This window comes from Cygnus olor, chromosome 1 (assembly GCF_009769625.2).
Source record: "Cygnus olor isolate bCygOlo1 chromosome 1, bCygOlo1.pri.v2, whole genome shotgun sequence".
Taxonomy (NCBI): Eukaryota; Metazoa; Chordata; class Aves; order Anseriformes; family Anatidae; genus Cygnus; species Cygnus olor.
Genome location: NC_049169.1, coordinates 191,211,996 through 191,238,985, shown reverse-complemented (window position 1 = coordinate 191,238,985; position 26,990 = coordinate 191,211,996). Strand labels below are relative to the sequence as shown.

The following is a 26,990-nucleotide window of genomic DNA, read 5'->3' as shown; positions in this document are numbered from 1 at the left end:
CCACCAGGGGTCGAGCAAATTGAACTCAGTTTTTGTAAAAGGGAAATGCAATGTCATAAATCGGTCATCTTAGTGAAATCTGGCTTTTGGACCCAATTCATTCCATATATCTCTTGCATGTGAACTCTAATAAGAGTTTAATAGAGTTTACCTGACAAGCCTTTTAACAAAAAAGTGAAAATATTTTTTTCTTTGAAACAAAGCGGAAAAAAATCAAAGCCATTATTAATTCAACCAGGCCTTCTAAAGCCCATTGACTAAGGAACACGGGGGGAAATTCATCAGCAGTGACAAAAATGAATTTCAGAAAGCATGCTTTTGATCCTCTCAATTGATGTTCCTTTGTTACATGTCATGGACGAAACACAAGTTTTGTTACAATGAGGAAAATGCAGATCAGCTATACCCTCAGGCGTGGGGATTTATATAAGAGAAGTGATTTTGGAGTTCAGTTTGTAATAGCTCGCTGATTTTTCAGGCCATTAAATGAATCTAATTTTTAAAAAGTGCTAAGCACTCTTGAAAATTCCTTCTAATACAATTATGCAAAAATCAGTCCTTAAGCCAATGTGACTTCTGATGTCATTAATAAAGTAAAAGTCAGTGATGTGGGGCCTTTTCTGAATTCTGAATTTGTTAAGAATGAGCTGTGAACTAATTTCTGAAAGATGGGGTTATCCTGCAAAGTCAGCAATCAGTCACGTTCCATTTTGTGTAGGAGCCAGGCCAATACTGAAATTTAGATGGCATTGCCATTGTATTTGTCTAGTCTCAAGTGGGTATTTCTGCATAAACATACTATTTTGGGGTCTGAGATTTCCATGCATGGGTTTAACCAAGAATTTGAGGATATCTACAGAGTTATTCAGGAATAGATTAAAATCGTTGTACTGCCTGAAATTAGTGGAAAGATAATTGAAGACTTTTCTCCTGGCATTTCCAGGGCCTAGATTTTACACCTATTATTTTTCATATTAATCAAAATAGGCATTTTGTGCCTTTTTAAAATACGCAGCGATTTAAAAGAACACTTCAATTTTGTGGGTGTAACGTATGAAGCCGAAAGCTATCAGTAGTCAGCCAAACACTGAAAATACATCCCCACGGCATTCAGCATGAAAGCAAACACATACAGTGCTCACTTCACCAATGCTGTATTTACCAGAAGCCACAAAAGCACAAGGAATACTTGTTCTTCCCCCTATGGAGCTTCCTTGGGGTTTCCTCAGTAAAACATATCTGAACAGTATGATCCCCAAGGTGTTTATTTTAATTCTTAGTGCAATGGAGATGTCAGCTTTACCATCTATTTGTAGTGAAAACAACGGAAGAAGTTACATTTTTCCAAGGAGAGTTTAACAGCCTATGTTAAGCTGTTACGAAATCCACGATCCAAATGTCATTTATGCCAACGGGAAGCTTCCCCCCTTGATTTCAGTGGATGATGACCTCACTCTATCTATGATTTAGATTAAGCTGTAAAATGCCTCACGGGAACAATCTGTTCTCCAAGGTACTTAAGCTGGAATGAGCTATTGCAGGTATCTCAGCTGTATGACATCCCTCTTGCACACTGCTCATGCTCCATCCTCAGTCTCACTCCGTTGTTTTGGCTACTGTCCTATGCCAGAACTTCCCTCCTGTGATGATAACTTCTGCAGCTAAGAATACAGCCCTGATGCTCTCTCCATGGCTGATACCAATAGAAATAAAACAACACTCTGCTCTTTAACCTCTGAAGTTAACCTCATGAAGTTAACCTCATGCCAAACCTCCTCGTGGTGCTCGGAGACCACAGGATTATTCTGTATACCTCAAAATCCAGTTCTGGATGCACCTAAAGAACCCACAATTTATCTTTAGGAAAAATACAGCGCAGGAATTTTCAACTTCTGCCTTTACTTTCTCATCACTGAGTCACAGCATTGGGCTAGAGCAACCCACTGAGAGAAGCAGGAGCTATTCACACCCGCTGGAGGCTAGTGAAAACAGCAGCTATCTGCACAGTAAGAAACGTCTGCAGTCCAGCCCACATTACGGACTTTTGCCAAAATGGATAGATCAGTCAGGCATGACATGTGATTTGGGACTAGCAGAGATATTCCGAAAAGCAGTTCTGTCAAATTCCTGTCATTTTCCTAAGAGAGCTTATACTGGAAATCAGGTAACAACGTTTGCGCTTTCTTTCTGTGTCTCCTTCTCAGGCACTTAGGCTCCTAAAACTTCCTGTCAGAAGAAACTTCAATGTCAGCTTGGTAGACGCTCGCTTCATATTTTTGCTGATGAGGCAGGCTTTCTTAGCCGGAGCTCTGAAGCCAAGGTTGTTTGCTGTTGGAAATCATTTAACACATAAGGCATATTACCCCCATTGTGTGGTTAGACAGTATTTTGCATCTGAGATAACTAACTCATTAAGGTGCTGAGAACTGTTCTTTAAGCAACCAAAAGAAAACAGCTCCAATGTAGTGTGCCGCCCTGTCTCCCCTGAGATAAGGCAGAAAAAAAACCAAACCTGTTACACAGCAGTGAGCACTGATCCGCGTCCCAGGGCTGCTCAGAGTGCACTCAAGTGCAGCGCTAACATTTCAGGACTTCAACACCTATCTAATTTCACCATAAATGATGGTTTGGATGTGTCTCATACCACATCCTGGCCAACCTGGCAGCATCACGATAACGGATCATCACGTTCTCTGTGTGAAAAAAAAAAAAGCAAAAAAAAACACAGTGAAAGAAGAGCTTCTCTAGTACACTGAAACCAAAGGGCTATGCTTGGGACTGAAGGCAAGGCAACAGAAATGGTCCTGCATATGCTCTTGATGAATTTAGCCTCTGTCATACTGGTAGCTCATTAAGGTGCATGGCTTGAAAAGAATCCCTGCCCATACTAGAAAGGCTGGGGAAGAAAAAAGGGGTTGCAACCACTTTACACACAGCAGGTCTTCTGAAATTCATCAGCAAGGGACTTTGTCTTTGAAGAACAGTTGTGGGACAATCAAAATCCTACGTAGGTTTTTTTTTTTTTTTTTCATATGCTCAAATCCAGCTATAGATGGAAAAAGTCAGAAACTGGCAAATGACTGTGTGTTAACACTAGCTAGCTGGAGATGTCCTTGCGACACAGCTTCTGGCTTGGCACAAACTCACAAACCATTTTATGGATGGAGTAAGGTGTTGATGATGAGGATGCCCACAGCTCTGCCTGCCTGCCTTGTCCCCACCAGCTCTTTGGCACAGCCATGCCAAGACCTGCTGGCTTCAGGGCTGAGCAACTCGCAGCTCCTCTTGCCATGAAAGAGGCTCCACGCAGACACGGCTCACCCACACAGAGCGATCTGCAGGTTCAGAGACCTATTTAGACAGGCAGATTTAAAATAAGTAAATAAATAAAATTAATAATAATCCTTTGCATTTGCAAAGGTGCTAACCACTCGCTACTGCCACTGCCTTGCAGCCACGACCGATGCACTGGGGAGCCACCCACGTGCTCAGGATCTTTCATGTGTCCTCCCACTTCAGCTTCTCATGATTTGGAATATGCATTTCATCTAAGCTTATGCAGCACTTTATTATAATAAATAATAATTATACCTGGAGGGTGAAAGTAAGCACAAAAAGGATCAGCCTGGAGGGTAGGAGTACTTTCCAGGAAGGTGGTAGGTAAGGTATGAGCTGACAGAAAGTTGGTATGCTGTTGTAATCTCAAACTGACTATTTGTAGAAGGGACTTGGATAGACAAGCATAAAACTCTTAATCACATGGACTACCAACCTATTTCTGAAAATCTGCTGTCAACTTGATTCCTGTTCTGCTAAGGGAGCTTCTTTCTGAGGATGCTGGGCACGTTTGCTTTTTGTTATCTATGGTAAATCTTACACAGTTAAAGCAGCACTCTGTGAAAACAGCACAGCATTCCAGAAATAGCAAGTCTATTTTCTGCAGCACTCTGTTCAAGTCTCCTAGGCCATCACTATCATGTACAGTAGCTTTTGTGAAACGAAACACATGAGATCTGCTCAGTTTTTTAAAGAGCATTATTTATTTTCTAAGTACTAAAATATACACTCTTAGTTGAGTAAGGGTGCCTTAGTGGCTGCAATGTCTTTCTTTTTTTTTACAAATATCAAATTTGAACAAACCAGAGGCACTCCTCGCACTGCCGTGTTCTCCTTTAGGGGCTATGTCTGTGAATCTCACCGAAAGATGGGCCCCAGTTGGCAGCCCCTGGCACAGGCCTGTCCTCACTCTACCTATCCCAGCCCGGGCCCCAAGCCAGCTGCAGCAGCAAATGCTGCACCCCAGATAAAGCAGGGAGCCCCAGCGGGATCACAGAGCCTTCAACCCCACCTCCAGCACAGGCAGGGCAAGAACCTAATGAAAGATTAATATTAATAGAGCTTGGGAGCAAGTTTTGCCCAGATAAATAGATAATTTTACGTTTTAGGGCTGAAATCAAGGCTACCACTTCCATTTAGGTCATCAGGTACTGCTTCTAAAACTCTGCGTATACATTTTAATTCAAAACACATTGAGAAATTATTCCAAATTATATTATTTTAGAATTATGAAAGTTGTTTTGCATTTGAAATCATACTCGCATGATGTCAAAATCTTGTTAAAAATGAAAAAAAAAATGATTACAGTGAATGAACATGGTTTACACTATATGTTCAAGGTGCCAAAGTGTGTATTTTTTTCTGCAGTCTTCCACAAATGAGTAAATGATTAAAAATGATTAAGACTGCAGTAAAACAACATATAGCTTTAGGGTAAAAAGTATCTTTAAGAAAAATCCTCACATATTTCAGAATGGAAGCTTGGCAGCTTAACAGCAAACAAACTGCACTTAAGTAATTTTTACATAGCCAAAAGGACAATATTTTCTGCAGAGCAAATATGTACTACAGCGTGGTGGCTGGAGACAGGAAACATGCTTGTGGTTTGGTTTACTTCCAAGCTTTTTTTTATATATATATTTTATTTTAACAAACAGCTGCAAGGTGTTTACACTGAAAATTTAGTATAAGGGCAAAATTCTCTAAAGGTATAAATTAGCACCGCACGTTTCGGTCATATTTTGCCTGTTTCCACCAGAAAAGAATTTAGTGCAAGTTATTTAAGCCCTATTGAAAAGCTCTTATGGTGTGGGAGTCCTCCAGTCCTGCCATACAGCTCAACTGGTGACCACCAAGTCCAAGGGATTTTGGTCTGACTCCCCCTGGCAGGGAGAGAAGTTGAGGGGAGGATATATTCCCCTGCAGAAGTCAATAAAACCTGTTTTGCCCTTGGCAAGAATCCATCCTCTGTTCCTCAGTGCAGTTCCCATTTAATTTGGAGCTTCTCGTGGCCTACAAGAGGCCAGGAAGCACAGGCCGCCTTTGCCTCTTCCAGCCTGGCTCCATCCTACCCCTTCCAAGGTGGGATACAGGGGAGTGCTCTGGGATGCCAGCTTCATCTGTGTCCCCCTAGAAGGGTCCAGTATTATTTTAGTAGCCTGAAGGGATATGGTTTCTGTCCTACCTTAACATTTTTTTGTGAAGCGGCAATCATAATTGGGACATTTAAATCCCACTTAATCACAACAGGGACATTTGAAGGCGTAGCTCAACTCAGCTGTTTGTGAGTTACCTCAGGGATGAAATTAACCCCTCCTCCAAGTGGGAGTTTCAAGTGTCTTCTTGCAAAACATATCACAAGAGTTCAGTGCAGGTCATGCAATAGCCAGGCACTCTGGGCTACCAGGAATAGCCAGGGCATGCTGCAGAGCTCAGCAGAAACAGGTCTTGTCAAGCTGAGGTGCACGTGTGAAAAGCCTGGTGTGAGCATCTTTAGGAATCCCTTCTGGCCCATCATTTATGGCTGTCAGTGAGCCTGTAAGCATCTGCACACCCCACTGTCAGCAGCTACCTGGTACACAGGCTGTAAATGAGCCAGAATAAGGCACTTGTGGGACTGTGTCCTTTTAACAGGGAAGCACAGCAGTTTCTAGGTGACTGCTCAAAGGTTTATTGCCTGCCAGTCACCTCATGCAATTACCAGGTAATACCAGGGCATCTGCTCGGGGTTTTTCAAAGTCCCGGGGCTCAGTGCTCATTCCCCTTTAGTCTCTGATTTTCCCATTCTTCAAGAATTGGTTCACCTAGGCTCTTCTCCTCGGCTTCTGCCACATGGGTAGAATCTGCAGTTGGGCGGCAACGAGTTTGAGGAAAAGCAAATGCGTTCAAAACATTACAAGACTTCAAAAAATGCGGCCAGGTAAAGCAAAGGTAGAATCCGCCAGCGGCTGTTCCCCGGCTGCCCTTTTTCAGGGGAAAACCTGCTGATTCTAAACAAAGTAATCACATCCAAAGCAACCTATAAATAGCTGCAAGTGCTGCCTTTAAAAGATAAGCCCCGGCACCACGCTTTATCCTCCCGCAAGCTGCAGCACTCTTTGGAGCCGCTGCACCCCGCCTTGCCTCTGTCCCCACAGCCATGGGGTGAGCTCCACAGGGCTCCAGCAAAGACCTGAAGCGAGGATCTGCCCAGCCCCTGTCTTGGCACAAGCTTTTTGGGACCAATTCCCTAAGAGGGACAACCAATACGGGTGCCTGTGTCAAGCGGGATTGTCACTTCACTGCACCTGTCCCCGCTGTAACAGGAACAAATCTGGCTTTGGTTTGCTTCAAGGGCTTTAAACCATATTTTGATACTCGTACTACAGCGCGGGAATTATCCTATTACACTGAAGAGATTACTTGATATGCCTGCCGCTGCCAGCTCTCACATGTGTAATGACCCAGATTCCTTATGAACAGCCAGCAGACAAATTAGTGGCAGCTACAGGCACCTGTTTACTCCCTTATAACTAATGCCTACACATTCGAGGAGTTTTTCAGAGTGACTCAGGCAGGTTAGTCAGAGGCTTTTACTCCAGCAGTGGCCTGAGCTGGGGGAAAAAAAAGCTGTTAGAGGGTTCCCCACATCCCTGCACCTGATGGTAACTGGTAATTATACAAGTGAGAAGCGGGCACAGGCAAGCTAGTGGCAAACAGCAGCAGCACAGAGCAGGGGGAAACACAAGAGCCTTTTACATGATGACGTTTTCCCCCACATTTCTTTGAGCCTTTGGTTTACCAGAGGAGCTTGCTTGTGTCTGATGAGTAACCTAGTAGTAAAAATGCAATGTAAATCAGCAAACCTGTCCCACTCCTGGACAGCCACACTGAGCGTGAGGTTGCTCATAGTTGAGGGGTTTGGCAACCAACCATGTCTCCAAGATGAGCTCTAAGAAATGAGATGGTCTGAGCAGTCTGGGAGACAGGTTTACTACCAGAACAACTTGCAGAGGGAAGAGAGGGAAGGAAGGTGGATGAAAACACCTCAGCTCTGTTTATTCCTTCAGGTGAGGATCTTTACCATGAGGGATAGAAAAAGACGTTTCTACATTTTCTGAGCCAGAAAGTATAGTGCTCACTGTAGTGCTTACAACCACTTGGAGCTATGGGATGTGAAAGGTTGAACCTGGATGTGTCAGTGGGTAACATGCAAAAAAAAAATATGCTGGGAACAGACATAGTAGTTGCATCAGTCTTTTGGAAGTGGAAGATAAGTCACTTGAGGATGTAGAGAACTGAACCTGGGTGACTCATTTCCACTGAAAGAACACCATTGTGGCCAGCAGCTTCACCAAAAACAATGCTGGTCTGTGGGGACCTGCCTGGGGAACAAGCTAGAGATGCCTAGCATAGCTTACACCAAGCTTGCTAGATGGCACAAACCCTTGCTGCAACGCTGACTGTGGTCTCCGCCCACCAAAATACCTGATGAGCCAGACTCCTTCACACCTCAGCCCTGATACTGCATGTTCAGACTGCTGCCCTAAACAATCACTGAAAAAAACAGTGCTCCAGGAAAAGTGGACTCAGCCAGAGGTTTAAAAGACAGCAATGTTTGCAGCTGCTTCTGTGAAGGCCACAGAAGAAATCCAAAGGCAGACTGTTATTTCCGTAGTGTGATTACAAACTTCCCACCAGCAGTTTTGTAGACCATGAGAAAGCAACTGGAAGAGGAGAAGTGATGCTGTATCAGCCGGGAGAGCTCAATGTGTACTTAATGCTGGCCCTTGTCGGAGGTGGGAGCAGCAGAAGCTGCACATCAGCCTGCACATCATTAGAGGCTTTCTGCTTGTTTACACAAGATAAATGACCACAAAGAAGTCTGAGCAAGTCAGTCCTATGATTTCCTCAGGTATGCTGCTGCCCAAACTGCTTGGCCAGACTGTCATTTGGCAGAGATTTTATTGTCTAAAACCAGGGATACACAATGGCTGGACAAGGGCTGTATTTTGCCAGGACTCAAGGCTTAATCCAAAAATACCCCAAATGGCTGAATCCAAAAGCACATGTGGGCAGCGAGACATCTGGATGAGCTGAACCCGGCACTCCTCCTGATGAGTAGTGCCCCTTACGGCCTTTGCTTCCAACTGTCACAACTCTTATCCAAAGGGGAATTGGCTTAAAGCACTAGTGTTAAACTATTAGTCATTTATTGTAAAATTAATCCCTCATTTAAACTCCAATCCCTCCAAAACCCTGCTTCCAAGCCCGCGTTCTTTTTACCTTTGGTTCTTTTCTTTTAATAAAAGGGCAGCATATCTCTGAGAGCCTCAGCTCATTTCAATCTCCAGATGTACAAACATTGCTATAAACCACTTTGTATATAATAAATGAAGAACCGATGTGTTTTATCAAAAACAAACATATGCACACATATACACACATGCTCACACACAAAACAAAACAGAAAGAAACCAGCAGGGGGACAGGAATGCCAGTCTTGCAGTTAAAAGGCCATTTGAGGCCTCAGAAAGTTCACTTTGTTCCTTGTTAACAGTTAATAAAATTTTATCCCCAGCTATTACTACATAAAAATAACTTTTGCATTCAAGCACATGGTGTAAGGAAACAATACTCCAGTGTCATAATTAGCTTAAATCAAGAGCGAATTAGAAACTCTATAAAAATGACAACTAGAACAATATCATCATGTTATTTTAATTATGTGCAATTCATTTAAAAAGGAAGAACAATTTGATGCAAAATAGATTTGTCTTTCTTAAACTTTTCACTATTTTTATACAAATTCATGTTTCCTCGCCTTGCTTATAGAAACATGATATACTGAGGGGAGAACTCTGGGGAAATTCTCTTTCAGAGATTTATGCCCATTCAGGTTAAGGATAAAATGTTAAAGCATCAAAACTCTTCACGAAACAGAAAATCTCTGAAAAAATCCTGGTCCGAAATGTCAAGGTCGAATTAAATCTACAAATTAAATCCAGAAGTGAAGGACCCTTCATTTGCATTCTTGGCTGCATCTTTAGGAACAGGATTTTTGCTCCATCTGGATGACTAGAAACTTAATTTCTAATGAAACTTTTGCCATAATGGCAGCTTCTCACAAAAAAAAAACAAAAAAACAAAAAAACAAAAACAAGCCCTGAGGTTTCAGAGAGGGCCTGCAAGGGCTCTCCTCCACAGCACGCATCTTCCTGTGGGTGAACTGAGGCATTGAAGAGCCCTTGTCACTTATGACCAGGCCATTTGGGTGTCCAAGGGCACAGGAGAGGTTTTATTTCAGTTGTTTGTGTGCATGCCTACTGCTCATTAACCCAACAACAGCCTGCAGCAGCAGCAGTGGTCCTGGGCAGCGAGGTGAAGCAATCCCCCATGGACAAGAGCACTGCCACATATTTGATCTCTTATTTGAGCCAGTACAGATCTTGTACGCCCAGTGCTTTACCACACCAGCTGCTTCAGTGATGTCTGATTTCAACCCACCGCCATCCCCGGACCCCGCATTACCCAAGTTACAAACCATGGCCTTGACTCACCCTACAGCTACTGCTGCCTGAGCAGCCATAAATCTTCCACCACCTCTCAAAGTGCTGGGTTTGAAGTGATTTGTCACCCTGCCATCCTCTCCCCTCACCGCCATTTTGCAGCCTTCAAAGACATGCCCCAAATGCAATGCCTTCATTTAAAATGGGAAAAGGCTGGGACAGTATCTGACAGTATATTATTCCTCCTGTCCTGGTTTTGAGCCCCTCTCCCCACACCACTACTAGTGCTGTATAACGGGTTCAGTGGTAAAAACCCACACTGATTACAGGTGTAACACTCACAGGCACACACAGAAGCAGGCACACACACAATATGGCAGCCTTTGTTCTGCAAAGCCTCTCAGGTATAGCCACCAGGCACCATTTGTCTCATGCCACTGCTGGGCTGTACCCTGCAGCAGGGCAGCACTCAGCCCAGCGGGTGCCATATTGTCCCCACTCCTCACCCACAGCGCTGTCATGGTGGCTGGGGGTGACATGGGAGTGACAGCCACGATGGCCAAAGGCATGGCGTCTGCTTGCAGTCTTTTCTTGTGACAGCCCGCGAATGAAGCGGGGAGGTGCTTAGCCTCACCAACCCATGGTGTCTTGCAAAGATTATGTTGCAGAGGCAAAATTAATTGCTACCATGGAAACGAGTGAAGAATGAGCAAAATGATTACAACTGGAATACCTATTTAACAAGTTAGTTATTCACACTGAACTTTTATTCCATTCCTCTCCAAAATCAGATTTGTCTGAAACACCGAATACTCATCTTTCCTGTGAAAAAGAGACAGTTAAGGCCTTCTGGCAATTTATATTTATTAGAAGTCTCTATTTTTGTCTTCATCTAGTCACATAGCTTGGATCATCCACATATCTTCTGACTAAAACCCTGAAAACACAATGTCCAAGACTTCGGGAACACTTTGTATTTGACTAGAGCCAAGTGGAACGCATTACTAGATTACACATATGATCTTCGTTATCTGGGATATTTAGCATTTGGCACTGGCCCCTGGAAGATAACACGCCAGAGTCATCTACTGTGCACTGGGAGAAGAAAGAGTAGCCTCTCCATGAGCAGCACGACCCTGCTTCTACCTATAAAACAGAAAAAAACACCTCAGAGATTTCTGAAATCCCCATTCTATACCTTTAACTTCTTTGACTGTAAAACACGAATAATAAAATTGGGGAGCGCTGGCTTTTTAGGTATTTCCTTTTCAGGTTCTGCAAAGGTTTGTTCATAAAACCTTTTAAAAATGATACCTAATTTTATTTTAAAACCAGTCTTGCTTCCAGCTTACACCAAAATAATATCATAAAGATGCTTAACTCTGTAATAAAGAGTAGTTTCATTAATGATTTTTTAATGTCTTTAGCATGCAGAGGAACATATCTATAAATGGTTATGAAGACTCAGATATGTAAAATTACATTACTAAGGCATATAAATAATTATATTATTAAGCACGTAAAAATATCACTTTGGAAGATCTTGTGAGGCATGCATTAGCAAAAAGGAAGCTGCTAGCAACAGCAACACAGAATTTGGCTGTCCCTGTCAAGTATCCTCCACATGAACAGAGGTCCGCCAACACAGAACAGAAACTTAGTAGCTTGGGCTGTCACACGTGAAAATTGTTTTGAGGGACAGCAGAATAAAGGCTGAAAATTTGGTTTGAAATAAGTCTTTATTATTAATGTCAATTATTTTGAGAAGACAAGACCTAACGCTTAAAAATCAAGGCCTCAGACATTTCTGTTTCAAACCCATAATTTGTGTTGCACTGAAGTATATCATTAAGTTGTGCAGTTTTCATTAAAGAACACCAAGAAAAAAGGAAAATTAAGAGGAAAATTACAACTGTGCAACAGGTCTAGGGCCAAATATAACTAACCCAAATCCTTTACTGATTTCATACATGTTAATGGCGTTAAAAATCAGACTTTTTTTCTGCATCTGAGTATCAGCCCAGAAAAATATCAAAAGCTTACTTTTTTGGTATATTTCTAGAATAACTTTGTTCAAAGTGCTTCCAAAGAAGACATGGGATGATGTGAAACAGTCTTTGCATGCCTATTCATCACTACTTTGCGAGGAAAGATAAACTGTACAAAAAAAAAGGAGCAAAACCAGGAGGCAATGAATAGTCTGCATATTTTCATCTGTTGGTAGTAAGGGCCTGAATTCCAGTATAATATCTATACTATTTACTATGTTCCCCTGCTGCCTACAGTTACAATCGAGTGATATGGGGATTGCATGGTTGCACATCTGTACAAGACCATAACATTCAAAGTCATCTCAGAATTCCTCCACAGGCCAAGTTATCGTGTAGCTCCTTCTATATGGCTGATGTGGCAAGGCAAGATCTGTAAAGAAGGTCTAACTTTCATTAAACCAAATGGTATAGCAGGGGAAAAAGAAGACAAGCTTTTAAGCACACAAGACTTTCCAATTAGCTTCTCTTTCAGGACTGAAGAGCGCAGCGGAACAAAACAGTGTCTGCTTTTTCCAGCTAGATCTTGTCTCACCTGCATCCTCCTGCTGTCACAGCTACAGCAATACTACCATTAAAAAACCTCAGTCCTCCGAATGCTGAAATAGCCATCTCCAGATGTCACAATGGTTTCTTTGAACAAACACCATTAATAAACTTTAAACTGCCCAAAGGTAGGTGTCAAATGGCTGCCACCACGTTTTATGAAAATGCCCTGTATATAATCCAAGGGCACCTGACATATAAAATGGCATAAAAATACAAGCTGACTTGTGCTTCTAAGTATTTCCTGCCCTTTTAAACTTTGCACTTGTTCATTAATTTCAACAAATGTTGAGGTGAGCCAGCTGCTGAGGTGAGAGGATTCATATAAATCCCTCAAAGATGTTTGCTAACTTCAGATAGGAGCTTTATTATCTACAAGTCATTAATCAACCATTAACAAGTAAGTGTTATGGAGTCCCGCTATTAAGGTTCATTGCCAGAGGAGAATAATGGATTTTGCAGGCTGGCTGTGTCTACAAGAAAGGGAACTATGAGCTGAGACAGTTCTGAGATAAAACATTTGGAGGAGATTAGAAAACACGGGAAGTCATTTTGTTGCTCTCTAGCTTGCCTTAAGAGAAAGCACTTCACAGGAGTTAAGCATTTACACAACAAACTGAGGAGAAAGTTCAAGCTCATCCATCAGTTTAGTGATGAAGAGGAATGTGTTTTGCACAGCCAAACAAGGAAGTCAGGCATAGGTGAGAATTATTGCTCCTGCGAACAATAATAAACACTACATCATCCAACATGCTAGTCTCTCACTGATAGACTTCAAAGCCACAAAATCACCTGCTCTGGCCTCCAGGGTCCTCAGACTTCACCAGACACCTCTCACTAAGGTCACAGACTTCAGTTCAAAACAACAGGAGCAGCCAAACTGTGGCACGCCACAGGCAGAGGACAGGCAGGGCTGAGGCAGAATCCAACAGCTCTGGAAGTGGCAGGGTCTGTCAGGCAAAGCATTGCCCTTCCTGCAGAACAAGGCAACATTTCCCATTCTCCAATCCTCTACACCACAAAGTTTCTGCCAACTGGTCTTACATAAAAAAGAAAAAAAAATCCTTCTGCACACCAGATCTGGAAAGAATTTTGACCTGGACTATATAAGCAAGACATACTTACACTTAAGAAACAGTGTAAAATTCTTAGGTGCAAATTTACATGCAGAGTATTATCTCACTTAGAGGCTCTCCAGCTATGGCCAATTTCTGATACTTGTGGACCAAGCAATAAAACAATGACAAAAAAAGCAAAACTGAAGAGAAATGTTTATGTCTGAACCCCAGCAGGCAAATGACGAAGTTCTGAAATATGAATTCTGAATATAGTTAATTTTTTTTTTTAGTATTGGCGACTGTCTTGAAGGGAATGTCCTCCCTTCAAGAATGTATTAACAGCCTGAAGGGAAGACATTTGCCCCATCCCTGGAAGTGTTCAAGGCCAGGCTGGATGGGGCTTTGAGCAATGTGATCTGTTGGGAGGTGTCCCTGCCCATGGCAGGGGGTTGGAACGAGGCGGTCTTTAACGTCCCTTCCACCCCAAACCATTCTGTGATTCTGTGACTCTCTGTGCAGACGCAGGCGTATAAATGGCAGGAAACCCTGAAGTCCAAGGGCTGAGGGATCCAATCTCTTGTCCTCTGTACCCTTCAGGTATTGCTGCTCCCTACAGTAAGAGTCCATCTCTAATTTCAGAACCTCAGTTATGAATGTGTGATCTATGCCCAAAAGGTGGTATCAGAACTATGCACATTACAAATACAGTGAAGAAATTGTAGTAAATGGAAAATAAGTATGGTAGTACAGACAAACAAAACATTTCAATATTCCCATGAAGGGGTTACAAAATACCTATTCAACTTATTTTAAAGACTTGGAAACAAAGTCGGAGAGAGGCCACAGAAGAAATTTTACAGCCAGAACCAGAACACACGTTGCTGGCTCTCGGTCCTATGCTCAGGCCACTAGACTACACAAAAAGGTGCAAACGCCTTTAGGAATTCATTTCTAAGTTTTCTCTTTCATGTCATAGCCAGTAAAAAGACCTGCAAGTAGTTTCAACTCATTTTCCTTCCCTATTTTGCAACTCTGATGTTTTCACAGAATACTTTCACAGGTTTCTGAAATACTGTGGAATTCTGTGTGATGACAAATATGAAACCAGGTATTAGTTAGATCAAACACAGAAAACTTTCCAAAGCTCACATACTGATTACTTAACACACCACAGTGTAGGAAAAAATATTCCTTACAAAGCCATACTTTAATTTCCCTCAATAATGTTTCTTAGTAAAGAGCTCTACACAGCTGGAAGCATTAACAGCCTACCAGATGGTTCACTTCTCGATAAACACTTATGTTTTGTGAGTTTAAAGTCTAATGAACTGTAGGTGCAGGAAGATAAAATTATGTATGCAGAGTGGTCCAAATGGCAGGTCAGGGGCCACAGGCGGACAGTGGAAGAGCTCCACAGAAGCTCCCATTTCTGTGGTAGCTTTACATTGGGATAGGAAGGGAGAAGAAATGGCTGATCCTGGCAGAAGACATGATGTGCTGAATGCTTCACACTTGCACACACCCACATACTCAGTCCTAGAAGCTCCTATGGGAGGATGGGAGTAGGTGGTGAGGATGGGAGTAGGTGGTGACCACCAGACCCTGGCCCACAGCATTGTCCTAAACCAGCCTGGGCTTCCAGAGCTCTGGAGAGACTGTATCATGCAGCAGATCCATGGCAGGAACTAAGCTCCAATTAAATGGTACGATCCCACAATAACCATGCCTGAGATATGCCTAGTACTGCATGTACAGCCAGCAAAACTCACTGACTCACCTTGAGACGGATCTAGATCTGTTAAGAGCTTTGACAAAGATCAAAGATGGTGCAGACTGGCGTCTTTGGGCCAAGCTCTTCATTTTCTGTTTGGAAAGAGAGACAAAATGAAATCATAAGTGAGATTGGGAACCATTAGTGCATGCATATGGACTTGTCGCAAACAGACTTCAATTTCAGGCCATGGGAAAAAACGATAAGTTACTGCCATCAGAAAATTTGGGAGAGGAAAATGCTTGCAAAATATCACGTATTGAGAAAAATAGGAGCATGGCCAGGAAGCCCATGATACAGAAGAGTTGATCATTAGTGTCCATACAGAGATGCTTGAGGTATTGCATGCATGAAATAAACATCTAGAGCATTTCCTAAAACACTGTTTGACCCTTAAGAATCTATTGTACTTCAAGTGTATCAGGAATCCAGATGGTGATTCACATTTCAAATGCTTGATACATTTCTGTGCCTGGTCTGACATATACCGTAAATTAAGGTCTGAATTCTACCCCCCTAAGACTACCTGCTACACAGGGCTAAAAGTTTTTTCCAAATCTTTAGGACTCTAAAGAGGTATGAACAGTTTTATTCCCTATTAATCTAACTGGAGCACTACCTCTCGTCTCTCGGTAGTCATTAATGACATTTTTTTCATTCCTGATCACGTATGGGACAAAATAGGGAAGTGAGAGGCTGGGCAGTTCTCAGAAGGCACAGAAAAATAGGAGGGAATAGGCAAAAGGAAGCACTCAAAGACGGAATGCAGCAGGAAAAAATAAAAAAAAAATAAAAAAAAACAAAGCACAGGTAAGAGATGAACATATCAGTAGCTATCAAGGGAGTACGGATTCCCATTGAGTGAAGTTGAATACCGCAATAAAAATACCAAGCAAATAAACAATGCTGTTTTCCCCAGAGGCAGAAATTTTCAAAAGCATGTGCTGAAGACAGAAACACACATTGCCCTGAGCACAAATGTATTCACCACCGTATTTTTTCCCCTTCTGCAGCCAGAAATAGGACCGAGGAGTCCTGGCCCAAACCCTGGAGCTGCTCTAGGAAGCGGTGGTGCAGCCTCCTGCTGCTGAGGTGCGTGACCTCTTCCCTCACAGCCTCTCCACCAGGAGGATGGTTGTTACCTTATTTAGCTCAAATATTTTTCATAGTAAACCGGTGAACAAGAGGAATGAGGCTGAGCACCTCCCGAGACCCAGACAGACCGGTGTCCTGTGCTGTCCTCCGCACCAGGCTGGGCACCGCCGGGAGCACACAAACAAACACGCCTCTGACAGTCACGAACTCACTGCTCGCGGCTAATCGCAAAGCAAGATTTTCTCCCTTTACAGTAAATTTAACCACTGAATGCCAAGATGCCCAATGCAATACAATAGGGAACAACTGATTTCTGCCCATTTATGCTCTGGACGTGGCACGCATTTTATTTGGGCAGGTGCACAGTAAGCTTCACTCTGAGGAAAGAAATTCTACAGCAATTCGTGTTTTGCTTTGGACAAGTGTATTTCTTTTACTCATTGTAATGCATTTGTTAGTGTTGTTTGGGTTTTTTTGTTCCCCTTTATTTATGTAGAGCACACTTGTTTATTTTTTTAGATATTCAGTTGCATAAACTCAACTGTAATTTTAGTTCACCCTTAAAAATGATCCCCTCCTACCCATTTCTGTCATCAAGAAATAACCTTCTCAAGACCGATAAATTAGGTCTGGTCTGGGACCTTTTAGATGTCTTCCATCCAAATGAAAGATTTCACCTAACCATCAGTTTTTGTAGGAGTTCATACAAAGCATCAACTCCCAATCAGAAATTCACTGCAAGTCTCATTTTCGGGCAGGTGGCTTTCAGGGGGTGGTTCAAACTGGAGCATCTCAGCTCCTGTAAACACAGTGGGGCTTGGCGATTATTTCCAGAGATCTTACCTACTTTGACTGCTCAGGTCTGAAAAGAAAGCCACTCAAAAAAAATGCAGCATTTTGAAATCATAGAATCACTTAGGCTGGAAAAGTTCCTTCAGATCATCAAGTCCAACCATCAGCTAACACCAAGTCCACCACTTAAACCCTGTCCCTAAGCGCCTCATCCACACATCTCCTAAATACCTCCAGGGATGGCGACTCCACCATTTCCCTGGGCAGACCATTCCAGCTCCTAAACACTCTTTCCATGAAGAAATCTTTCCTGATATCAATTCTAAACCTCCCCTAACACAACTTGAGGCCGTATCCTCACATCCCTGGGACGTTTCATAAATCTCTCTCAATTATGGCAATCTTTTTCATGGCTGGGCTAGCAGTGCCGCATAGCACCTGTGAAATTCCAGCCTTGACTTAAATATCTGAGGACTAAGGTAAAGCTTAGGACTACCACAAGTTTGACAACAGCTGATATGACCGGCACAGCCACAGACAGACCCAAGGCAGGAGGGGATCCCAAGAGGTCTGTGGTCCAGCAAGGTCTGTGTTACCTCCAAGAAGGAGATTCCACAGCTTTTCTGGGCAGCCTCTTAGTACAGACCGAAGCTGTTAAGCAAAACTTAAAAAAAAAAAAAAAAAAAAAAAAAAAAAAAGAGCCTGAAAACATGAAAAAGATCACTGATGAGATTTGGAAAAGGAAAATTTTCACAGCAAAAATGAAGTGAGTCAGGTCAGCTGTATGCAAATAAAAACGTTACCCAGAGACATTAACTACAGAGATTGTTTATAACCTCTTTAATTAGGGGTTGTTTTGTTCTTATTTTGCCATGTACAGAGTCTGCGGGGTGAAAATAAGAGTCCGTCTTGATGACTTGACTTGATTTTATTTTGAGAAGGAATAGGACAAATTCATTTTTGGCTAGGTTGGACCCACATGTCTGCTCCCCTTCGTTTCCCCGCTGCTACATGTGCAAGGATGTCCCCCTGGCAATGTGGAGAGGAGCAGACACATCCTGGACAGCTGCAGTGAGAGCAGATGTTTGGGAGCAAAAGGAGATGCAATGACCAAGTATCGAAGCATGGGACATGGAGAAGCATTTCACAACGTGTCCCACATCATAACCTCCCATTTTTTCATGTAAATATTAGAAAGGCCAACACGGGGAGAAATCCTCATACTTGCTGGTTGAGTCACAGCCATGTGAAATGTATCATAAAATCAGGATCCATAATGAATGTTTACAGTGTGCCAGATGCAAAGATGATAATCTTGTATCAGCCGGGACAAACCAGAGTTATCTTTGCCTTCCTCACTTTCAAAAGCTTCAGTTCTCTCCCCCCTCCCCTTGAGTTCAGGTTTAACTTCATACTTTCTGCATTTCTGCTGGTGGTTGCCTCGATTCCTTTTTTAACTGAAACAAAAGGGTTTGCTTTTGTGGTTGTAGGACCGGGGGTACGCTTCAGCGTTTGGCTAGTTTCTCGTTTGGTGTAAACAGATGTAAGGCTATAGATTTCAAAAGAATGAGCTTACACCAGATAACGATCAGACCTATGCTCTGAACCACTATTTTGTAAACTCTGGTGGTAGGTGGTTTATGAGCAGATCAGCCCACCGTGCTGAGGACAGTAACCTCGCAAACCATGACTGGAAACCATGCTGTCTCTGCTCATGAATCAGAGCCCTTCTGGGGAGCAGGGTTAAAGCAGAACTTCCACAAGTATCTCACAAGTCGGTGGCTGCAGGAATAATCTACTTCTGACTGCCTATATCCAGCTAATTTGGCTAGCAGCTGAAGTGGATACTGATATTGTATGGAATTTATGTAAATGAATATATCTGAGGTGGGATATTAATCCCCACTCCACAAAAAAAGGAAGCAGCAGCATCTGCGTGCTGCCTTTAAAAAAGCATCAAACTGAAGATAAAGCACTCTCTTGTGATTTGTGTACATCACTTAACCACGTTAAGCTTAGAAAGAGAATGGCAGAACATAAATAAAATAAAGAACGCATGAAAAAACTGCGTGGCACTTACTATTTCTTTTGTGGTGAAAAACAACTTAGGAACCAGATACGGAGCGTTTATAACATTTTGCAAGTATCCAGAGCAGCAAAACTCTGTGCAGCCACCCTGCTGCACCTACTGCAGAGGTGTAGGAGGTAGGAGGTAGGCATGAGCAGGAGAACACGGTGCTGCTGTGCTGTGCTGTGCTGTGCTGGGCTTCCCCAGCAGCACAGCACCCATCCTGCCGGGTTGCTGCACATGGCCAACACGCAGGAGGATTCCCCCCACCCAGCTTCAGCCTTGCACACCTGAGCCACCTGCTCCGTGCTCCTTTTCTTGTCCCCAGAGAGAAAAGGACACATTCAGCGTGCAGTTCACCTGTCCTGCTTTGTTTGTTAAGATGAAACGAGTCTTGACCTAGAAGTGCCGATTTCCTCCACCCACTGCAAAAGAAAACTAAGGCGACCAACGGGGCTGAATTAATCAGCTCAATCCTCTCTTTGCTATCTGAGTAAAGGACAGGGAGCAGAAGAATTTGTGAGCTTAACACCATACAGAACAATTGTCCTCTTAGTGAAGGGCTTGAGTTAAGGATGAAGAAATGGTTTTACCTGTATGATATGTAAGAGATTCATACATGAAATAGTTGAAGAAGGCATTCGTCTCCTAACTGACAGGTGGACGCAGCAGAAATGCCTCCTCAGCAGTTTGCAGACACCCTTGCTAAAAGCCTCCCCAGAGATGAAAGGATTTCAGGCTCCTGATTTACACGCTTGCTCCAGAAGTGGGTCAAGGCTGGGCCATGTGCCTGGGTCATTTCACTGGGTGACAGGGACAGCACCCAGATGTACTCAGGATTGCGCTCAAGTGGCTAAGCTCTCCCTCCCGCTGCTTTATTTTTCTAATAAAAAGAAGTCCGATTTTAACAAAGCCTGCTCTATAAAACTATCTAAGTTAATAACCATGAGGGATTTCACCCATGCAAACTCTGTTCTTGTTGTCTGAGCAACAAAACATATCCGTGAGACACATTTCTGGTTCAGCTAGACAGGAACCAAAGCGCAGAACACAAACCTTTACAGAAACCCGCACAACAAAGTTCAGCTCACTGCTTGACAAACATTGAAAAAATCAACACAATCCTCATCAGCCGGGAGGTAATTTTCCAAGACAAGTGGGCATCACTCTCTCCCCTGTATCGCTGGGCTTCTTACAAGAGGCAATAAATCCCTTCTTCCTCCACGCCATAATCCAGTGGTTGTTAGACTCATGGTGTACGGCTGCCTAAAAATACCAGAAATAACAAGAATCTCTTATTCTTGGGCAGAGCAAGAAATGGCCCTACAGTGACCTGTAACATTCCTGAGCCCTTATAAACAGGGTGAGAAGATGGCTGCGTGTGCACCGCTGGCTCGGGCGGCCGAACGTGTGCCTGTGTGCCCGAGAGACGGCCAGGTCCCGCGGGGAGCCCATTTACCATCACCACAGAGCAGGTGACAAAACTATGTGCTTGTGTTTATGCTGGCAGGATACTTCTACTTACAAGGAGTTTCCTAAAAAGAAAGTCATTCTGGATGGAGAAAATGATGGCAGGGAGGAAAGAGCTACCAAGAGAGGGGAAGAAAACGCCGCTGATCACGGACCAGCAGCTGCTGGAGAGCATGGGGCAGATGGAGACCAAAGGTGGAAAGAAAAACCTGATGAAAGAACCTGCGAGTAAAAGAAAAAAAACATCTCACAAAGGATGCTAAACCTTGGAAGCCTGGACGTAGATGTGTTGGAAGGATCTCAGCCATTTACATTAAGGGCTGGAGATGTGGAAGATAACTACGAACGTGGATGAAGGCAGTGCTGAGCATTTAGCCTGGGGGTCCTGCTGGCAGCTGCACTGCGCCTGCTGCTCAGACCTGAGACTTTGCCTGTGGTGGCTGTGATGGAGCCCAGGTTTTCCTTCCGAGCCCCACAAAGCAGGAGCGTTAACACAGAGACACGATTCGGCCCCGGTTTCTGTGCAGCAAGGCTTTCTTTGGAGCAGCGACAGGTGACAGAGGGAGCAGATTCCCCCCACTACACATAGATACTTCAAGCAGCGTTAAGTAAAGAAGTAAAGAGACAACAATGTGCTACAGGCAGTTCTTGGGTGCTGGCTTCTACAAGGCATGCTGAGTCCCTCTCCTTCCTACTGCCATCATGTGGGACTAAAACAAAAAACAGAAAACCAAGACCAAAAAACATAAAAGCTAGAACACATTGTTTTGTGCATTACCTTCAATTTCTCTCGTGGACAGACAGAGGAGGGATGGCTATTTCAAGTTCTGAACTGAAAACTCAAGCAGCAGCACCAGGCACATCACAGAAAGCTATCACAAGACAGCACAGCCTGCCGAGGTCATTCCATCCTAAGGACCTTACAAGGATGAATTCATTAAAACAGGGGGGTTTTCTGTCCTCATCAGAGATGCTACAAGGTATGTCCGCAGGATGACAGGAATCATCCAATGTCCAACACATCACAGAAGTGATCCTGGAGAGCTGAGAATTCTGGCACTGCATGGTGTGATTTTGACAACAGCCCCCCAAATCCTCGGCCAGGAGCAGAGCAGAGAGGACAGATGCTCACAGGAAGGAGCAATCTCAGCCTTAAGGAGCTTTACATCAAAAACATATATATAAGGGCATGACAGCCAGGTGTCATCAAGCATAATGGCAAATACATACTTGATTCATCTTCGCAGGCTAAGACAAAGAAGAGGATGAAGATTATGTATGATTGCCTTTTCTCTTCCAATTCAATTTGCTTGAATTTTATCCATTTAGTACACCATCAGGAAAACAAGTTTCCTTTTCCTGACAGCAAACTGCTGCCTTATGTGTGACCAGGATCACAAAGAAAAATACTTTCATGGTAATAGAACCACATTTTAAGTCTCAAACAACAAATACTGTTGCAACAAAATGGTTAACTTTTTGTACACATTGTATGAGTAAATACAAAGAACTGCCGAGCCTCACAAAAATTATAAGTAGTCACTTGAAATTTTCAAGGAGGCAGCAAAAAATCCTAAGAGCGATTGCTTATGTTAACAAATATTGTCTTGTGTAAAATATGCGGCATTGGATGGAATCTAACCCCTCTGCGAAGGGAGAAGTGAAACACCAGAAACTTATAAATACAGTTAAATGACCGCAGCTGTTACTGCTGACACAGATATACTGGCATAAAAGACATGCTGAATAGTTTGTTTTGATAAATCTGTAGAAATAAGCTCTATCAGTAAAATCACTCTTACTCACGTTACTTCAGCCCACTTCAGAGTTGCATCAATTTACTGGTACTGGTTACTAAACCAAACAGCCAGTACAAAACTTCTCTGTGGGCCAACCGAGCATTGTCCAGCAACCCCAGTAAGTCCAGTAAAGGGGGGAATCTGGCTGAGAATTTTCCAAAAGCATTCACTAAGACATTGGACTTCAATGTCACGTTTCAGCAGGGTGTCTCGAATGCCTTACAAGCGTTTAATAGGGAGAACCTCCCAGCGTGCGTGAGGCATGCTAGCAGTGCAGACTGCTCTGCACAGAAAGGAGAGGAAGTGTTCCCCCAAAAAATAGTCTAAGCAGGCACACAAAATACATGAAGTGAGTCCTAGACAATTCCTATCTCTTGGTCTTATGATGTGATCAAGCATGTGATCCTTCAGCTTTGTTTTGACAGCCAAGTGGAAGATAAAATAGGAATTCAGACGACCACAGAACAACGCAGCAAACCTCAGCGAAAGAAATTTAATTTGGCAAAGGTATAGCCGCAATAATAAAAAGGGAGAAAGGTTTGGTGGTCGCTCACTGTGCTGTATTTGGGGGCATTTGTGTCAGAACGCAAAACAGAGTTAAACATATTTTCAACAGTATCTTTCAGCTTGCCATGCTGTGTCACCAGGATCAAAGCTGATCTCTTGCCAACACGTTCCTCTGTACAACTGCACGGACCCACACCAGCAGTGCAATCTCTCCTGCCATAACAAAGACTTGCAGGATTGTCAAAAAGTGTGGTGCCTTGGCACCGTGCGGGAGTCAAAACAGAGGTATTCAGAGAGACTTGGGGGCCTCAGTAAAGAAAAAAATACTCAAACTGCCATTGAGATCCAGCTTCAAGCCCAACGTTGAACAAGCAAAAAGGCAGGAAGCTTCCACCCCAGTGAGGCACAGAAAGGTGGTTTGCTGGGATGCTCACGGGAGCACCATGACCGTGGGGGAGCATCGGGGCGCTGGGCTGGGCTGCCTGCACGCTGCTGGGCAGGAAGGTTTCCAAACGTCCCCCCGCCGCCTCTGCCTGCACGCCGAGGAATTCCAAGAGGGCTGCCAAGATCCGTAAAAAGTAACATCCCCGCTCCCCTGTCAGCGCTGGCGAAAACAAGGTCTGCGTTCCTTCGGCAGGAGCAGGAACAGGAAGCTCGAGTGCTGCCATCAGTACTTGTCCTCAGCGCCGGATCCCAAAGCAGACCTCGTAGGAAAGCAATTTCTTCTTCACAGCACTCGAGCATCCGTTCTCGTTCCAGGTGGTGTCTGGCATCGGGGCAGCAAGGTACACAGCACTCAGTCTTCAGCAAAAATCAAAGAAGTGGAAGAAGGAAAATCAAAGCCACGCGTGTAGCTGTCTCAAATTAGACTGCAGGATCAGAGAGGGTGAGCATCCTCTCCATCATTTCATCCAGCCAGGCAGCAGAAGACACTCCACCACTTTGTGCAGGTGCACTGCGCTCCCTCTTCAGAAACCTATCGGGTACGAACCGCGGCACCGCGTGGCACGAGCCTTGGCTGTCCAGGAAAACATTTCACAGCAATCTCTGCCCTGGGCAGGTTGGACGCCGCGTGCCTTGGTGGGACACGGCACGCATGGACACATCCCAAGGAAATTCACTGCGTCGCCTCCCAGCCCAAATTGATGCTCTGGAGGAGGAGGAGAGGGACCGGGACCCCTCCGGGCACCGCAGCGCCCCAGCCAGCCAAGCCCCGGGCACCGCTCGGCAGCAGGGCTGGACACAAGCTCAGCCTCTGCTGCCACACATCCTAACTTCATGCCATCAGGTGGAGGGATTTAAGAAAGGACACTGTCACCTGGCCACTCGTTCTAATCCTGCCAGCATATTCGGCAGCCAGCGGCACCGTACTCCCCTAAAGACAGACAGTGCCTGGAATTAAACGGCACAATTGGTGCGGGAAGGCACCCGGCTCCACCTCGGGTAGAAAAACACTACAGCACTCGCTATAAACCAAGGGGAAAAAAGAGTTCCTGTTCGACACAGTGGGAAGAATGTGCTTGTTACAGCTCGCTCCTTCCCGCAGCGTGCGCGGCACAAGCAAGCACCCGGCTGCGTGCAGGAGCGAGCGTTCTGCACTTGGCCGTGTCGGATGCCGCCACGCCACCCATCACGCAGATTTTACAACCAGCTTCGGATTTGGGACGAAGCTCGTTTTCGATCGGGCGCTTCTCAGGGAAGCCGCTCGTCCGTTTCTCTCCCCAAAAGCACGTGTGGGAGCACCCAGCACCCCCCAAGCTCCAGCCAAACCCTTCCCCAGCCCCCCGGGACATTCCATCATCACCCCCAGGGGCTCCCCTGGAAGACCACCCCGCAAACCCCATCCCTGCCACGCATCCCCACCGCAACACCTGCATCCCGCAGACCCCCTTCCCCAGCCCAGCCCTGCACCAAAAGCCCCCCGGCTCGCCTCGGGCTGCACCCCGGTCACCCCACAACCCCTTCCCCAGCCCCCCCAACCCCCCTGGGGCTGCCCACCCGGAGGAGCCCCCCAGCTCCCCACTAGCTCCCAGCACCGCCGGGATCCTCCTGCAGCGAGCTCTCCTGGGCACACCCCATCCCCATCCCCATCCCCATCCCCACCTCCCCCGACGCCCCCCCCCCCCCCAACTGCCCGCCGAGGGTCCCCGGTGGGGCACCGGCACCGCGGGGGCGAGGCAGGCACCACCACCGGCCTCACCTTCTTGCTGTCGGCGGCGGCGAAGCCCCTGCCCTCGCCGCTCACCGAGGCCGAGCGGGCCGGCCCGAGGTGCTCCTGCTGGGGGGACATCGCGGCCATGCGGCCCCCCGCCGCCGCCCCCGCCCCGCCGCCGCCGCCGCCGCCCGCACCATGGACAGGGCGCGCCACCACGGGACGCGCCCCCCCGGCAGGCCACGCCCCCTCTGACCACGCCCACACAAAGCCACGCCCCCCGTCGCTCCCCCCCCCCCCCCCCCCACTGAGGGGGGGTTTGAGGCGCATGCGCCCCGCTGGGAAGTGGGGAAGGGGAGGGGGGGAGTGTACTCGTCGTGCGCGTGCGCGGTGTGGGGCTGAGGGGAATTGGGGAGGGGGGATTTGGGGGGGGGGGGCTGTGGGGACCCCGGATCAACCCCTCCCGGCTCCAAGCGCCCTGCACAAGGCAGGGACCCTCCAGAGACATGGCGTGGGGGTGTCCCCGCTGGAGGGGCAGGAGGCGGGGGGGGGCTGGGGTACTGCCCTGGGGGGCTGAGGGGTGCTGAGGGGGTACTGGGGGGTGCTGAGGTGTCCTGGGGGGTGCTGAGGGGTGCTGGGGGTATTTAGGGGGTGCTGAGGGGTGCTAGGGGGTGCTGAGGTGTCCTGAGGGGTGCTAGGGGGTGTTGAGGAGATGCTAGGGGGTGCTGAGGGGATGCCTAGGAGGTGCTGAGGGGTGCTGGGTGGGTGCTGAGGGGTTCGAGGGGGTGCTTAGAGGGTGCTGGGGGCTGCTAAGGGGTGCTGAGGGGTCCTGGGGACTGCTGAGGGGTGCTAGAGGGTGTTGAGGAAGTGCTAAGGGGTACTGAGGGGTGCTAAGAGGTGCTGAGGGGATGCCTAGGTAGTGCTGAGGGGTGCTAAGAGGGGCTGAGGGGGTGCTGGGTGGGTGTTGAGGGGGTACTGAGGGGTGCTAGGGGGTGCTGAGGGGATGCTAAGGGGTGCTAGGGGGTATTGAGGGGGTGCTAGGGGTACTGAAGGGTGCTAGGAGGTGCTGAGGGGTGCTGGGTGGGTGTTGAGGGGGTACTGAGAGGTGCTAGGGGGTGCTGAGGGGATGCCTAGGTAGTGCTGAGGGGTGCTAGGGGGTGCTGAGGTGATCCTGGGGGTTGCTGAGAGGTGCTGTCATGCTCCAGAAGGCCACCAGCAACCTGTTGGAAGCAAGTGGATGGCACTGGCCCAAGGGCAACCATGTGGGAATAGGCTCTGAGTAAATCCCGTCTGGAAACTGGGAGGAGGCATGCTGGTGGTAGGGGCGGTGAGGCCGTGGAGGAGCTCTTTCGCATCCTGCCTTTCTCCACGTTGGGAGGTGGAATTTTATCTCCTGCCTTTGCGGTGGGTACAGGCTCTGCGAGCATTTCCACCTGTGCTGAACACCAAAAAAAGGCAGAAAAAGAGACGCCCTGCCATCTCACGTGCAGCTGTTCCCATCTCCCACCTTCCTTCTGTACCGGGACTTGGTCCGGCTCTGTAAGGTCACTTCTCCTCTGGATCAGCTCCCGCCAGGTTCTCCTGGATGCACAAATGCTCATGGCAGCGGCCACTCTTGCCATGTACGCCTGAAGCAGTGGGGAATGGCGATGTTTGGTGTCACCTCGCGTGGCCACCTTGGTGGGTTGTGTAGGCCCAGCAGCTCCACGGGACAGCGCTTCAGTGCTCCCATCACTGAGATCGATGTGGACACCTGCCCTCTGCTTGCACCCTGCTCTCTGCAAGTCAGGGGAATCGTGTAATGGAAAGCGAAGGGAAGATGAAATATTAACGCCTGGGATGCAGCCTGAGTGCTGCTGC

At 46.0% G+C, this 26,990-nt stretch overlaps 1 protein-coding gene across 2 annotated transcripts in view; it reads right to left on the bottom strand.

Moving 5' to 3' along the window:
- Positions 1 to 25,334, bottom strand: part of ARHGAP20 (Rho GTPase activating protein 20) — a 62,882-nt gene extending 37,548 nt beyond the window's left edge. Inside the window, exons 1-2 of one of the 2 annotated variants that reach the window (XM_040544079.1) lie at positions 25,179 to 25,334; positions 15,254 to 15,339 (exon numbers count right to left, since the gene is read on the bottom strand). In XM_040544079.1, coding sequence (XP_040400013.1) covers positions 15,254 to 15,339; positions 25,179 to 25,277 — 185 coding nt within the window. In that variant the 5' untranslated portion in view covers positions 25,278 to 25,334. Of the gene's footprint in view, positions 1 to 13,210; positions 13,301 to 15,253; positions 15,340 to 25,178 lie in introns of those variants that run through there. The other variant, XM_040544080.1, reaches the window with a different exon arrangement.
- Between the last annotated feature and the right edge of the window lie 1,656 nt (positions 25,335 to 26,990).